We start from the raw sequence: 15984 nt of genomic DNA, 5'->3' as shown, positions 1-15984 counted from the left end.
TGACAGGACGGAGCCTTATATAGTGCCAGGAGGTGAGACGTAGGTTGCTTTGGGAGGTCAGGTCCCTCTCAAACCCAGCCGTTCTCACTAGTAGAGGTTGTCGAAGTTGATGGTCTGTACCAAGATACCCTTGTGTTGCAGTGTCTGACAGAATGAACATTAAAATGGCATTAAATACCGACAGATTGTTAGGTAAGACACATATGCAACAGTTAGGCATCTTTATTTCGAAACGTTTCGCCTACACAGTAGGCTTCTTCAGTCGAGTACAGAAAAGTTGATAGAAGCAGAAGATACTTGAAGACGTTGTAATCAGTCCATCACCCTTAAAGTTTTGAGGTGGTCAGTCCCTCAGTCTGGAGAAGAGCATTGTTCCGTTGTCTGAAACAATATGAAGTTGAAGTGACAGGACGGAGCCTTATATAGTGCCAGGAGGTGAGACGTAGGTTGCTTTGGGAGGGCAGGTCCCTCTCAAACCCAGCCGTTCTCACTAGCAGAGGTTGTCGAAGTTGATGGTCTGTACCAAGATACCCTTGTGTTGGAGTGTCTGACAGAATGAACATTAAAATGGTATAAAATACCGACAGATTGTTAGGTAAGACACATATGCAACAGTTAGGTATCTTTATTTCGAAACGTTTCGCCTACACAGTAGGCTTCTTCAGGCTTTTTTTTCCCCTTGTTTTCTTGCTTCATATGTTTCCCCTTCGACTTCCTGGAGCCCATACACAAAGACTGACCTCACCCTTTCATTCTCCCACTGCACATTCCTGTGTATCCCCTCATTTAATTTGGTTTCCTCCACTGCAGCTTTCCTTTCATCAGTTTCACTGGCTAATGTACTTGGGCTCAGTGGCCTGTCATTTTCCCTTCTCGGCTTTCCTTGGGCTCCGTTGTTGTCTGTTAGGGCCTCCACATAAAGCTTAGCTCTTTCATTTACTACAGTCTCCTCTGATAGAGCATCTCCATGCAGTTGTGCCCCTTCTTTCCCTACAGTCCCCTTATTTGTGGCTGAGGTAGCAGTCTCTGTTGTCAATCCCAAAATGTTCTTTAGTTCTTTAGGCTGTTTCAGATTTTTCAATTCCTCTTCTAAACTCTGTATCCTAGCTTCTGCTGCTTTGACATGCACCTCCCACTTCCTGCTTTCCATATCTATCCTCTCTATATTCTCATGCTAAGTTCTTCTAGTTTCTTTTCCCATTCATGATCCCTTTTTATGAGCTCTGCTGCCCAATCTTCCTTTGCATTTTCCTCCTCCTGTCCCTTGGTTTTTCTTGTTGCTCTCTGGCAACCCATTTTTGTTTTATCCTGATTGCCTCAGAGTGGGAAACCTATGTAGTTCTGTATGTTAGGTTAGTAGTGTGTATGTCAGAGTGTGGGGGGGAAGTAGTGGAGGAACTGTGGCTATGTGGGAGCTGAGTGGGGAGGGGTGGGGAGGGTTTAGGGTGAACGGGGGAGGGGAGGGTGATCGAGGGAGGGGAGGGATCAGGGGAAGTAGTGAGATGTCGGTGGTGAGGGGGGAGTGTATGTGTGTCTGGATATTTGTGTGTGTGTGTGTGTGTGTGTGTGTGTGTGTGTGTGTGTGTGTGTGTGTGTGTGTGTGTAATTTTGTGTGTAATTGTGTGTGGAATTATGTGTGGGTTTATTATGTACTGAAAGGTAGGTGGCTTGTGCGTTTAAGGTAAGTCTCAGTGGTCCTTGGCTGCCCACACCTTCTTGTGACCTGACCCCCAACCTCCTGGGACTTACCGGCACTTACTTACAGTGTGTGTGTGTGTGTGTGTGTATGTGTGTGTGTGTGTGTGTGTGTGTGTGTGTGTGTGTGTGTGTGTGTGTGTTTGTTTATGTGTGTGTATATATGTGTGTGTGTGTGTGTGTTTGTGTATGTGTGTGTATATATGTGTACTCACCTATTTGTGGTTGCAGGGGTCGAGTCTTAGCTCCTGGCCCCGCCTCTTCACCGGTTGCTACTGGGCCCTCTCTCTCCCCACTCCATGAGCTTTATCAAACCTCGTCTTAAAACTGTGTATGGTTCCTGCCTCCACTACGTCATTTTCTAGGCTATTCCACTGCCTTACAACTCTATGACTGAAGAAATACTTCCTACTATCTCTCTGACTCATTTGTGTCTTCAACTTCCAATTGTGGCCTCTTGTTTCTGTGTCCCCTCCCTGGAACATCCTGTCTTTGTCCACCTTGTCTATTCCACGCAGTATTTTATATGTCGTTATCATGTCTCCCCTGACCCTCCTGTCCTCCAGTGTCGTCAGGCCGATTTCCCTTAATCTTTCTTCATAGGACATTCCCCTTATCTCTGGAACTAACCTTGTCGCAAACCTTTGTACTTTCTCTAGTTTCTTGACGTGCTTTATCAACTGCGGGTTCCAAACAGGTGCTGCATACTCCAGTATGGGCCTGACATACACGGTGTACAGTGTCTTGGATGATTCCTTACTAAGGTATCGGAATGCTGTTCTCAGGTTTGCCAGGCGCCCATATGCTGCAGCAGTTATCTGATTGATGTGTGCTTCCGGAGACATGCTCGGTGTTATACTCACCCCAAGATCTTTCTCCTTGAGTGAGGTTTGCAGTCTTTGGCCACCTAGCCTATACTCTGTCTGTGGTCTTCTGTGCCCTTCCCCTATCTTCATGACTTTGCATTTGGCAGGATTAAATTCGAGAAGCCATTTGCTGGACCAGGTGTCCAGTCTGTCCAGGTCTCTTTGAAGTCCTGCCTGGTCCTCATCAGATTTAATTCTCCTCATTAACTTCACATCATCTGCAAACAGGGACACTTCTGAGTCTAACCCTTCCATCATGTCGTTCACATATACCAAAAATAGCACTGGTCCTAGGACTGACCCCTGTGGGACCCCGCTCGTCACAGGTGCCCACTGTGATACATCATTACGTACCATGACTCGTTGTTGCCTCCCTGCCAGGTATTCTCTGATCCATTGCAGTGCCCTTCCTGTTATATGCGCCTGATGCTCTAGCTTCTGCACTAATCTCTTGTGAGGAACTGTATCAAAGGCCTTCTTGCAGTCCAAGAAGATGCAATCAACCCACCCCTCTCTCTCGTGTCTTACTTCTGTTATTTTATCATAAAACTCCAGAAGTTTTGTGACACAAGATTTGCCTTCCGTGAATCCATGCTGGTTGGCATTTATACTCTTGTTCCGTTCCAGGTGCTCCACCACTTTCCTCCTGATAATCTTCTCCATAATTTTGCATACTATACACGTCAATGACACAGGTCTATAGTTTAGTGCCTCTTTTCTGTCTCCTTTTTTAAAAATGGGAACTACATTTGCCGTCTTCCATACCTCAGGTAGTTGTGTGTGTGTGTGTGTGTGTGTGTGTGTAATTATGTGTCGAATTATGTGTGGGTTTATTATGTGTCTGAAAAGTAGGTGGCTTGTGCTTGGAGTGTAATGTAGATTCTCAGTTGTCGCTTGTGTCCACAACCTCTTGTGACCTGACTCCAACCCTTACAGTGTTGCCTATGCTCGACCTGCTTATAGTGAGTTAATCGCCTTGTTCAATGGATTACCATTTGCTAAACCTTATTGAATACTTGAGTGCCTATTCTTTATCGTGCTATGAGAGTTAGACCATTCACATTCAGCTTGGCGGTTAATTGGAACCAGAACCCCACACCCAAACAACCACTCATAGGTGATACAGTACTTGTAGTGCAGCTGTAGCACTGTAGATTGTCCAGGTCGATGTGACGTCCTGGCGTAGATCCAGCTCGATGTACGTGGTGGCGTAGATCCACCTCAATTTCTTCTCATTAATAATGTACCCTATTCACTGTATTTCTTTCACTGGTCACACGATTGTTTCACTTTATTACCTTTCTTGGGTGACACTTGGCAACGCCGCCTTACACACTAGCCTGCGCCACAACGCTTTTATTTTCCAGATCACTTACAAAATTGTGGCTCTCCCCACACTTATGTGGCTCAGGCAATTAAAAAAAACACTTTAGGATTGTTCACTACCCTGACACACTTAGCAACCCTTGCAGAACACTTAGGTAGCCCTCAAAAACACTTAAATTCCCGGAGCACCGACGGCGTGACTAGTGCGCTCGCTGTCCCTACAGCTCCTCATGTGTGTGTGTGTGTGTGTGTGTGTGTGTGTGTGTGTGTGTGTGTGTGTGTGTGTGTGTGTGTGTGTGTGTGTGTGTGTGTGTGTGTGTAACATTAAATACTACTTTCCGCTCTCTGGCTGTTAACATAGTCATTCTCTAACTTAGAAAGGACCAATAAAAACTCCTTAATAAAAAATATGATCATGACTTCTTCCCTGAGGTCTAAAGCTTAACCAGGTCATCTGTTGCCTTTGTTGCCAACCTTATTTAACCTCGTATGACTCATGTGTAGCCGTCTGGTAGGCTTCTTGAGACGGTGGATTATACGGGAAACAGTGACAGTGTTATACTCTGAAGTACGATTAAAATCGTACCCAAGACCACAACTTCAGTTTTGGTGATGGGGAACATTGTGGCGTCACTCTGACAGCAGAATACGGATGTTGTGACCATGATGGGAACATTGTGGCGTCACTCTGACAGCAGAATACGGATGTTGTGACCATGATGGGAACATTGTGGCGTCACTCTGACAGCAGAATACGGATGTTGTGACCATGATGGGAACATTGTGGCGTCACTCTGACAGCAGAATACGGATGTTGTGACCATGATGGGAACATTGTGGCGTCACTCTGACAGCAGAATACGGATGTTGTGACCATGATGGGAACATTGTGGCGTCACTCTGACAGCAGAATACGGATGTTGTGACCATGATGTGACAGTAATGTATCAAGTGACAGTGATGTACAGTAAAACTTGTCTCATTAAAAACCATAATTAATAATGCAATATTTAAATTATTTAGAAACTGCGTATTCTAATGAAGGTCTGTGCTTACATTTTCAAGATTCTTGTATGTTGGTTAAGTTCTTGAAAAGCTAGAATTTTTTTTCCTTTAATGATGCTTGTGTAATTCAGCTGCTTTTCACATTAACTTGCTTGTGTACTTAGTAACACAGAAATAATAACTCTTAGAAGTTTATGAATTAACGTGCATGTAAACGAATAATAATTTAATAATCTCTCTCTCTCTCTCTCTCTCTCTCTCTCTCTCTCTCTCTCTCTCTCTCTCTCTCTCTCTCTCTCTCTCTCTCTCTCTCTCTCTCTCTCCTTTTCTCACTGCGTAATTCCATGCGTTCTATCTCAATACATTACTTGTAATGTTTTACTAATATTTAACACAAATTTCATTCTGTTGATATCATTCCATTTCTCATTTTTTCCTTTAGCTACCAGTTCCAAGGAGCTCCCAGTCTTGTCAGTCAAAACACTTGTCTCTAAACTACCACCAATTCCAGTCTCTCCACCACTCCAGCCTTTCCCACCACCGGCAAGATCTCCAACTGTCCCCTTCCTACCATCTCAAGTTCTCTCAGTCAGGGTTCCAGCAGAGCAGCGACCCAGAGCTCTATCACCACCACCACCACCAGGAGTCTCTCCACCACTATTTACTGCGCCTGCACTTCGAAGGGGCGCTGAGGAAGAGCAGGGAGGAGCTTAGAGCAGAGAACCGTGACCGAGAGGGGATAGAGAGCTCCAGCGAGGTGAGAGCAGACAGGTGTACTAAAAAACAAGACAGGTCAGAGAACACGGTCCACTGCCTTCCCGTCCTGATGCGCGGAAAGTCGCCGAACATTGTGGTGGACAGGCAAAGGAGTCTCCGTGACAAGCTACTGAGGTTCTCTGGTGCCAAAATTGGACTCCCCGATGACAGATCCAGTTGGAAGAAGCTAGTGGAGTGGGTGCGCAGGAGGAGAAAGGAAGAGGTGGTGGTAAAAAGTTGCCTGAGGGTGGGCAGCGAGGGAGGCTCCAGACGAGGCAGTACTCTCTCGCACGTCCTCCACCAGGTCAGTCTGCCTAACAGGTTACCTCCTGTACTGAACTCACATATGTGCCAGACGACCCACTAGTCGTTAAGTTTTTGTTCGCTCACGACCCTTATAAGAGTCACGACCCCACGACCCCACTGTTTGAGAAACTGGTGTGTAGCCTGGAACGTGTGTTTTCGTAGTCACTTTTACTGGTCTACTGTACTGGTATTTATTATTTTATGTCACAGGGAGAGAAGAGAAGGTATTGAGTTATATCGTTGATTATCTTCCTCTATAACCTCCTATAACATTACACGAAAACACGGTTCATCCCAGTACCAGGCTCCTCCCAGTACACGGTTCATCCCAGTACCAGGCTCCTCCCAGTACACGGTTCATCCCAGTACCAGGCTCCTCCCAGTACACGGTTCATCCCAGTACCAGGCTCCTACCAGTACATGGTTCATCCCAGTACCAGGCTCCTCCCAGTACATGGTTCATCCCAGTACCAGGCTCCTCCCAGTACACGGTTCATCCCAGTACCAGGCTTCTCCCAGTACACGGTTCATCCCAGTACCAGGCTCCTCCCAGTACATGGTTCATCTCAGTACAGGGTTCATCCCAATACCAGGCTCCTCCCAGTACACGGTTCATCCCAGTACCAGGCTCCTCCCAGTACATAGTTCATCCCAGTATCACGCTCCTCCCAGTACATGGTTCATCCCAATACCAGGCTCCTCCCAGTACACGGTTCATCCCAGTACCAGGCTCCTCCCAGTACACGGTTCATCCCAGTACCAGGCTCCTCCCAGTACACGGTTCATCCCTGTACCAGGCTCCTCTCAGGACATGGTTCATCGCAGTACCAGGCTCCTCCCAGTACATGGTTCATCCCAGTACCAGGTTCCTCCCAGTACATGGTTCATCCCAGTACCAGGCTCCTCCCAGTACATGGTTTATCCCAGTACCAGGCTCATCCCAGTACATGGTTCATTCCAGTACCAGGCTCCTACAAGTACATGGTTCATCCCAGTACCAGGCTCCTCCCAGTACATGGTTCATCCCAGTACCAGGCTCCTCCTAGTACATGGTTCATCCCAGTACCAGGCTCCTCCCAGTACATGGTTCATCCCAGTACCAGGCTCCTCCCAGTACATGGTTCATCCAGTACCAGGCTCCTCCCAGTACATGGTTCATCCAAGTACCAGGCTCCTACCAGTACATGGTTCATCCCATACCAGGCTCCTCCCAGTACATGGTTCATCCCAGTACCAGGCTCCTACCAGTACATGGTTCATCCCCGTACCAGGCTCCTCCCAGTACCAGGCTCCTCCCAGTACATGGTTCATCCCAGTACCAGGCTCCTCCTATTACACGGTTTATCCCAGTACCAGGCTCCTCCCAGTACATGGTTCATCCCTGTACCAGGCTCCTCCCAGTACACGGTTCATCCAAGTACGAGGCTCCTCCCAGTACACGGTTCATCCCAGTACCAGGCTCCTCCCAGTACACGATTCATCCCAGTACCAGGCTCCTAGTACACGGTTCATCCCAGTACCAGGCTCCTCCCAGTACACGGTTCATCCCAGTACCAGGCTCCTTCCAGTACACGGTTCATCCCAGTACATGGCTCCTCCCAGTACACGGTTCATCCCTGTACCAGGCTCCTCCCAGTACACGGTTCATCCCAGTACCAGGCTCCTCCCAGTACACGGTTCATCCCAGTACCAGGCTCCTCCCAGTACACGATTCATCCCAGTACCAGGCTCCTAGTACACGGTTCATCCCAGTACCAGGCTCCTCCCAGTACACGGCTCATCCCAGTACCAGGCTCCTCCCAGTACACGGTTCATCCCAGTACCAGGCTCCTCCCAGTACACGGTTCATCCCAGTACCAGGCTCCTCTTAATAGACGGTTCATCCCAGTACCAGGCTCCTCCCAGTACACGGTTCATCCCAGTACCAGGCTCCTCCTAATACACGGTTCATCCCAGTACCAGGCTCCTCCCAGTACACGGCTCATCCCAGTACCAGGCTCCTCCCAGTACACGGTTCATCCCAGTACCAGGCTCCTCCTAGTAGACGGTTCATCCCAGTACCAGGCTCCTCCCAGTACACGGTTCATCCCAGTACCAGGCTCCTCCCAGTACACGGTTCATCCCAGTACCAGGCTCCTCCCAGTACACGGTTCATCCCAGTACCAGGCTCCTCCCAGTACACGGATCATAACAGTACTAGGCTCCTCCTAGTACACGGTTCATCCCAGTGCCAGGCTCCTCCCAGTACATGGTTCCTCCCAGTACCAGGCTCCTCCCAGTACATGGTTCATCCCAGTACCAGGCTCCTCCCAGTACATGGTTCCTCCCAGTACCAGGCTCCTCCCAGTACATGGTTCCTCCCAGTACCAGGCTCCTCCCAGTACATGGTTCATCCCAGTACCAGGCTCCTCCTAGTACACGGTTCATCCCAGTGCCAGGCTCCTCCCAGTACATGGTTCCTCCCAGTACCAGGCTCCTCCCAGTACATGGTTCATCCCAGTACCAGGATCCTCCCAGTACATGGTTCCTCCCAGTACCAGGCTCCTCCCAGTACATGGTTCCTCCCAGTACCAGGCTCCTCCCAGTACATGGTTCATCCCAGTGCCAGGCTCCTCCCAGTACATGGTTCCTCCCAGTACCAAGCTCCTCCCAGTACATGGTTCCTCCCAATACCAGGCTCCTCCCAGTACATGGTTCCTCCCAGTACCATGCTCCTCCCAGTACATGGTTCATCCCAGTACCAGGCTCATCCCAGTACATGGTTCATCCCAGTGCCAGGCTCCTCCCAGTACATGGTTCATCCCAGTGCCAGGCTCCTCCCAGTACATGGTTCCTCCCAGTACCAGGCTCCTCCCAGTACATGGTTCATCCCAGTGCCAGGCTCCTCCCAGTACATGGTTCCTCCCAGTACCAGGCTCCTCCCAGTACATGGTTCCTCCCAGTACCAGGCTCCTCCCAGTACATGGTTCATCCCAGTGCCAGGCTCCTCCCAGTACATGGTTCATCCCAGTGCCAGGCTCCTCCCAGTACATGGTTCCTCCCAGTACCAGGCTCCTCCCAGTACATGGTTCATCCCAGTGCCAGGCTCCTCCCAGTACATGGTTCCTCCCAGTACCAGGCTCCTCCCAGTACATGGTTCATCCCAGTGCCAGGCTCCTCCCAGTACACGGTTCATCCCAGTACCAGGCTCCTCCCAGTACATGGTTCCTCCCAGTACCAGGCTCCTCCCAGTACATGGTTCCTCCCAGTACCAGGCTCCTCCCAGTACCAGGCTCCTCGCAGTACATGGTTCATCCCAGTACCAGGCTCCTCCCAGTACATGGTTCATCCCAGTGCCAGGCTCCTCCCAGTACACGGTTCATCCCAGTACCAGGCTCCTCCCAGTACATGGTTCATCCCAGTACCAGGCTCCTCCCAGTACATCGTTCCTCCCAGTACCAGGCTCCTCCCAGTACATGGTTCCTCCCAGTACCAGGCTCCTCCCAGTACATGGTTCCTCCCAGTACCAGGCTCCTCCCAGTACATGGTTCATCCCAGTACCAGGCTCCTCCCAGTACATGGTTCCTCCCAGTACCAGGCTCCTCCCAGTACATGGTTCCTCCCAGTACCAGGCTCCTCCCAGTACATGGTTCCTCCCAGTACCAGGCTCCTCCCAGTACATGGTTCCTCCCAGTACCAGGCTCCTCCCAGTACATGGTTCATCCCAGTACCAGGCTCCTCCCAGTACATGGTTCCTCCCAGTACCAGGCTCCTCCCAGTACATGGTTCCTCCCAGTACCAGGCTCCTCCCAGTACATGGTTCCTCCCAGTACCAGGCTCCTCCCAGTACATGGTTCATCCCAGTACCAGGCTCCTCCCAGTACATGGTTCCTCCCAGTACCAGGCTCTTCCCAGTACATGGTTCCTCCCAGTACCAGGCTCCTCCCAGTACATGGTTCCTCCCAGTACCAGGCTCCTCCCAGTACATGGTTCCTCCCAGTACCAGGCTCCTCCCAGTACATGGTTCATCCCAGTGCCAGGCTCCTCCCAGTACATGGTTCCTCCCAGTACCAGGCTCCTCCCAGTACATGGTTCATCCCAGTACCAGGCTCCTCCTAGTACACGGTTCATCCCAGTACCAGGCTCCTCCCAGTACACGGTTCCTCCCAGTACCAGGCTCCTCCCAGTACATGGTTCATCCCAGTACCAGGCTCCTCCTAGTACATGGTTCATCCCAGTACCAGGCTCCTCCCAGTACATGGTTCATCCCAGTACCAGGCTCCTCCCAGTACACGGTTCCTCCCAGTACCAGGCTCCTCCCAGTACATGGTTCCTCCCAGTACCAGGCTCCTCCCAGTACATGGTTCATCCCAGTACCAGGCTCCTCCCAGTACATGGTTCATCCCAGTACCAGGCTCCTCCCAGTACATGGTTCCTCCCAGTACCAGGCTCCTCCCAGTACATGGTTCCTCCCAGTACCAGGCTCCTCCTAGTGCTCCTACGAACACAATATAAGACAACTGTTACATTCTCAAGAGATGTTCACTGTTATTTATTTGTATCTCCTAAATCACTTTCATCTTTTCTCTCTGGTTTTGTTCTGGTTCATCTTCCTTTAGTTGCTCCTGCATGCTGACACCAGTGTTGTTGTTGTTCCTGCATTCTGACACCAGTGTTGTTGTTGTTCCTGCATGCTGACACCAGTGTTGTTGTTGTTCCTGCATGCTGACACCAGTGTTGTTGTTGTTCCTGCATGCTGACACCAGTGTTGTTGTTGTTCCTGCATGCTGACACCAGTGTTGTTGTTGTTCCTGCATGCTGACACCAATGTTGTTGTTGTTCCTGCATGCTGACACCAGTGTTGTTGTTGTTCCTGCATGCTGACACCAGTGTTGTTGTTGTTCCTGCATGCTGACACCAGTGTTGTTGTTGTTCCTGCATGCTGACACCAGTGTTGTTGTTGCTCCTGCATGCTGACACCAGTGTTGTTGTTGTTCCTGCATGCTGACACCAGTGTTGTTGTTGTTCCTGCATGCTGACACCAATGTTGTTGTTGTTCCTGCATGCTGACACCAGTGTTGTTGTTGTTCCTGCATGCTGACACCAGTGTTGTTGTTGTTCCTGCATGCTGACACCAGTGTTGTTGTTGTTCCTGCATGCTGACACCAGTGTTGATGTTGTTCCTGCATGCTGACACCAGTGTTGTTGTTGTTCCTGCATGCTGACACCAGTGTTGTTGTTGCTCCTGCATGCTGACACCAGTGTTGTTGTTGTTCCTGCATGCTGACACCAGTGTTGTTGTTGTTCCTGCATGCTGACACCAGTGTTGTTGTTGTTCCTGCATGCTCACACCAGTGTTGTTGTTGTTCCTGCATGCTGACACCAGTGTTGTTGTTGTTCCTGCATGCTGACACCAGTGTTGTTGTTGTTCCTGCATGCTGACACCAGTGTTGTTGTTGTTCCTGCATGCTGACACCAGTGTTGTTGTTGTTCCTGCATGTTGACACCAGTGTTGTTGTTGTTCCTGCATGCTGACACCAGTGTTGTTGTTGTTCCTGCATGCTGACACCAGTGTTGTTGTTGTTCCTGCATGCTGACACCAGTGTTGCTGTTGTTCCTGCATGCTGACACTATTGTTGTTGTTGCACCTGCATGCTGACACCATTGTTGTTCTTGCACCTGCATACTGACACCAGTGTTTTTGTTGCACCTGCATGCTGACACCTGTGTTGTTGTTGCACCTGCATGCTGACACCTGTGTTGTTGTTGCACCTGCATGCTGACACCATTGTTGTTGTTGCATCTGCATGCTGACACCTGTGTTGTTCTTGCACCTGCATGCTGACACCAGTGTTGTTGTTGTTCCTGCATGCTGACACCAGTGTTGTTGTTGTTCCTGCACGCTGACACCAGTGTTGTTGTTGTTCCTGCATGCTGACACCAGTGTTGTTGTTGCACCTGCATGCTGACACCAGTGTTTTAATGCACCTGCATCCTGACACTTGTGTTGTTGTTGCACCTGCATGCTGACACCAGTGTTGCTGTTGCTCCTGCATGCTGACACCAGTGTTGTTGTTGCTCCTGCATGCTGACACCAGCGTTTTTGATGCTCCTGCATGCTGACACCAGTGTTGTTGCACCTGCATGCTGACACCAGTGTTGTTGTTGCACCTCCATGCTGACACCAGTGTTGTTGCACCTGCATGCTGACACCAGTGTTGTTGCACCTGCATGCTGACACCAGTGTTGTTGAACCTGCATGCTGACACCAGTGTTGTTGTTGCACCTGCATGCTGACACCAGTGTTGTTGTTGCACTTGCATGCTTACACCAGTGTTTTTGCACCTGCATGCTGACACCAGTGTTGTTGCACCTGCATGCTGACACCAGTGTTGTTGCACCTGCATGCTGACACCAGTGTTGTTGAACCTGCATGCTGACACCAGTGTTGTTGTTGCACCTGCATGCTGACACCAGTGTTGTTGTTGTTCCTGCATGCTGACACCAGTGTTGTTGTTCCTGCATGCTGACACCAGTGTTGTTGTTGTTCCTGCATGCTGACACCAGTGTTGTTGTTGTTCCTGCATGCTGACACCAGTGTTGTTGTTGTCCCTGCATGCTGACACCAGTGTTGTTGTTGTTCCTGCATGCTGACACCAGTGTTGTTGTTGTTCCTGCATGCTGACACCAGTGTTGTTGTTGCTCCTGCATGCTGACACCAGTGTTGTTGTTGCTCCTGCATGCTGACACCAGTGTTGTTGTTGTTCCTGCATGCTGACTCCAGTGTTGTTGCACCTGCATGCTGACACCAGTGTTGTTGTTGTTCCTGCATGCTACACCAGCGTTGTTGTTGCACCTGCATGCTGACACCAGTGTTGTTGTTGCATCTGCATGCTGACACCATTGTTGTTCTTGCACCTGCATACTGACACCAGTGTTTTTGTTGCACCTGCATGCTGACACCAGTGTTGTTGTTGTTCCTGCATGCTGACACCAGTGTTGTTGTTGCTCCTGCATGCTGACACCAGTGTTGTTGTTGTTCCTGCATGCTGACACCAGTGTTGTTGTTGTTCCTGCATTCTGACACCAGTGTTGTTGTTGTTCCTGCATGCTGACACCAGTGTTGTTGTTCTTGCATGCTGACACCAGTGTTGTTGTTCCTGCATGCTGACACCAGTGTTGTTGTTGTTCCTGCATGCTGACACCAGTGTTGTTCTTGCACCTGCATACTGACACCAGTGTTTTTGTTGCACCTGCATGCTGACACCAGTGTTGTTGTTGTTCCTGCATGCTGACACCAGTGTTGTTGTTGCTCCTGCATGCTGACACCAGTGTTGTTGTTGCTCCTGCATGCTGACACCAGTGTTGTTGTTGTTCCTGCATGCTGACACCAGTGTTGTTGTTGTTCCTGCATGCTGACACCAGTGTTGTTGTTGTTCCTGCATGCTGACACCAACAGTCAGTTTGAACATGATCATTTTTTCCTGACTGCATAAAATATTATGTATGTCGTGTTAAGCATTTTAAATTACTCTTTGAAAAGATATAAATTATTTATACACCAGATTGATAATGGTCGTGTGTTTCTCTCTCCATTGTTTCTCCCAAACTTATCTTTCTATCTCTGTTTTATTTTAATCCAGGGGGAGGGGGGAGGCAGGGGGTAAACTAGTAGGCTTATACTAGCAGCTGGGAAAATGGGAGACATTCTGGCTAGCTACAAGGAAGCGAAGAATAAAGTCAGGTCCTTGGATATTATTATTATTACCATCTAAAACTAAGCGCTAAACCGACAAGGTCATACAGCAGTTCCTTGGATAAATAATTCCTGGCTGTGTCGAGGAACATCTCTCAAGGAACTTATATGTAGCAGATAAGTGTTAAAAACAGCGTCTCACTCGCACTGAGGTTTTCTCAGGTGAATCTTTAACTTAATAAAGTCAGTGTGTGTGGAGTAAACTTTATTGTTATTAACGGTAGCAAGTACATCTTAAGTAAACTTTATTGTTATTAACGGTAGCAAGTACATCTTAAGTAAACTTTATTGTTATTAACGGTAGCAAGTACATCTTAAGTAAACTTTATTGTTATTAACGGTAGCAAGTTCATCTTAAGTAAACTTTATTGTTATTAACGGTAGCAAGTACATCTTAATTAAGATTATATTAGCACTCCTACTTGTCTCTTTTTCCCTTTATTTCCTGTCATTCTCATTCCAGCGACCCAACTGTACCTCTACAAGTCTAGATTGACTTTTTACATTCTGCAGACTTTTTTTTCAGCGCTTTACAAGGTAAGTCCCAGAACTGTTGTTTGAAGCAACAGACATATGGTCCCGACTGACATGATTTTGTCACATTTAGGTTTGAAAATACGTACGAATCAGCTTTTCATATCATTAAAGTATGCTTTTCAAACAGTGTATAGGTAACTGTGTGTACACCTTCCATGAATGTTGTGAACTGTTTCATGCTAGACTCTGTCCTCGTCTGCCCAGAGTAATGTCTATGTCGTAATCATGGCTTGCATTAGTATTATTGTATTAACTGAAAAGCGCTAATCCCACATGGAAGTGTAAGGTAATAAGGATTGATCAGAGGCAGGGAAGAGTAGCCTAAATTCTCTAAATTAAAGAAGTCTTCACCAGCATATAGTAATTCTGTGTCAAAGTGGTATGAATGTCACGTCATGATGTGACTAACATCAACTTCATGTACCTAAAGTACATAAATTTAGATTACATTGGCGACGCTCCAAAAAATATAAACTCATAAATGTGTCCTAGAGTAAACCAAGGCTCTTAATTATTATTATTATAATCAAAACTAAGCGCTAAACCACCAGGGTCATACAGGGCTGCTCCAGGAGTTGAAAAATCGCATGGGATAACCATTTGAAACAGAAATCCTAGAAAAAACTCGCAAATGCTCACCGATCTCAATGGAGTGAATTTGTGTCATAATAACTCGTTGGTTAGAAGACTGGTGAGCCACTACCAGGCGTCAGAATTCACCTCGATTTCCCAGGTGGGTTTTCCACCCCTTTTTCCTTACCTATGTTCCTCCCTCCTCAGTAGTGTGAGCAGGACAGTTAGGTGCTACAGGCGTGGCTTGGGAAAAGGAGGAGCCATCACCACCACATTCGTGGCATTCAGTCACACAAAATGAGGATTCTGCTCCCTTCTTTTTCGCACTGCAGGAGAAATTGACAGTCCCGAGGTGCCAGTGGCTGACGGCGTCCTGATGCCGCCAGCCACTGGCGGCATCACCACTTGAAGACTCTTCCTCTTACCTTCAGAGTTTCATATACTCTGGCGAGTGCAATTATAACGCTGGAAATAAAATAGCAACTGTAAGTAAGCAATGATGCTACCACCACTACTGTTCTGGTTCCACTGCTACTACTACTGTTTCTACTACTGATGCTTCAACTACTGCGGTTACTTTTTACTGTGGGGGGTTATTATTATTATTATTATTATTATTATTATTATTAGTAGTAGTAGTAGTAGTAGTAGTAGTAGTAGTAGTAGTAGTAGTAGTAGTAGTAGTAGTAGTAGTAGTAGTATTATCTCGGACAATAATATGGCTCGACACACCTTCATTAACATTAACTCGCCTTCTTAAGGCATCCATATATTACAATTTGTGGGAGTGCTAAACTCGCAGGGGTTATGCACCGAAATGGGGAGGAGAATCAGAGTGAATAAGTTTGATCTGAGGAAGGGAAGGGAAGGGAAGGGAAGGGAAGGGAAGGGAAGGGAAGGGAAGGGAAGGGAAGGGAAGGGGACAACGTATAATTCTTTGAATCAGTCAGCCCCGTCTCACCGGCCTCCGCCAGGACCAGTCTTGGACGGGTTGTCCAGTCTTGTGACCCACATGTGACCCACACCTCCCTCTAACCTACACAGGTGACCCACACCTCCCTCTAACCTACACATGTGACCCACACCTCCCTCTAACCTACACATGTGACCCACACCTCCCTCTAACCTACACAGGTGACCCACACCTCCCTCTAACCTACACATGTGACCCACACCTCCCTCTAA

The 15984-nt window shown here is 48.3% G+C and overlaps 1 protein-coding gene across 2 annotated transcripts in view; it reads left to right on the top strand.

Annotated features, from left to right (window-relative positions):
- The window catches only part of LOC128692989 (uncharacterized), a 324486-nt gene that overhangs the window by 256744 nt on the left and 51758 nt on the right, over positions 1-15984 (top strand). The window contains exon 1 of one of the 2 annotated variants that reach the window (XM_070081996.1): positions 5278-5952. The exons of the other annotated variant lie outside the window; for it this stretch is intronic. Coding sequence (XP_069938097.1) covers positions 5719-5952 — 234 coding nt within the window. The 5' untranslated portion in view covers positions 5278-5718. Of the gene's footprint in view, positions 1-5277; positions 5953-15984 lie in introns of those variants that run through there. 2 annotated transcript variants of the gene reach the window in all.

Source organism: Cherax quadricarinatus, chromosome 6, assembly GCF_038502225.1.
Source record: "Cherax quadricarinatus isolate ZL_2023a chromosome 6, ASM3850222v1, whole genome shotgun sequence".
Classification (NCBI taxonomy): domain Eukaryota; kingdom Metazoa; phylum Arthropoda; class Malacostraca; order Decapoda; family Parastacidae; genus Cherax; species Cherax quadricarinatus.
This window is presented reverse-complemented; position numbering and strand designations above follow the sequence as displayed.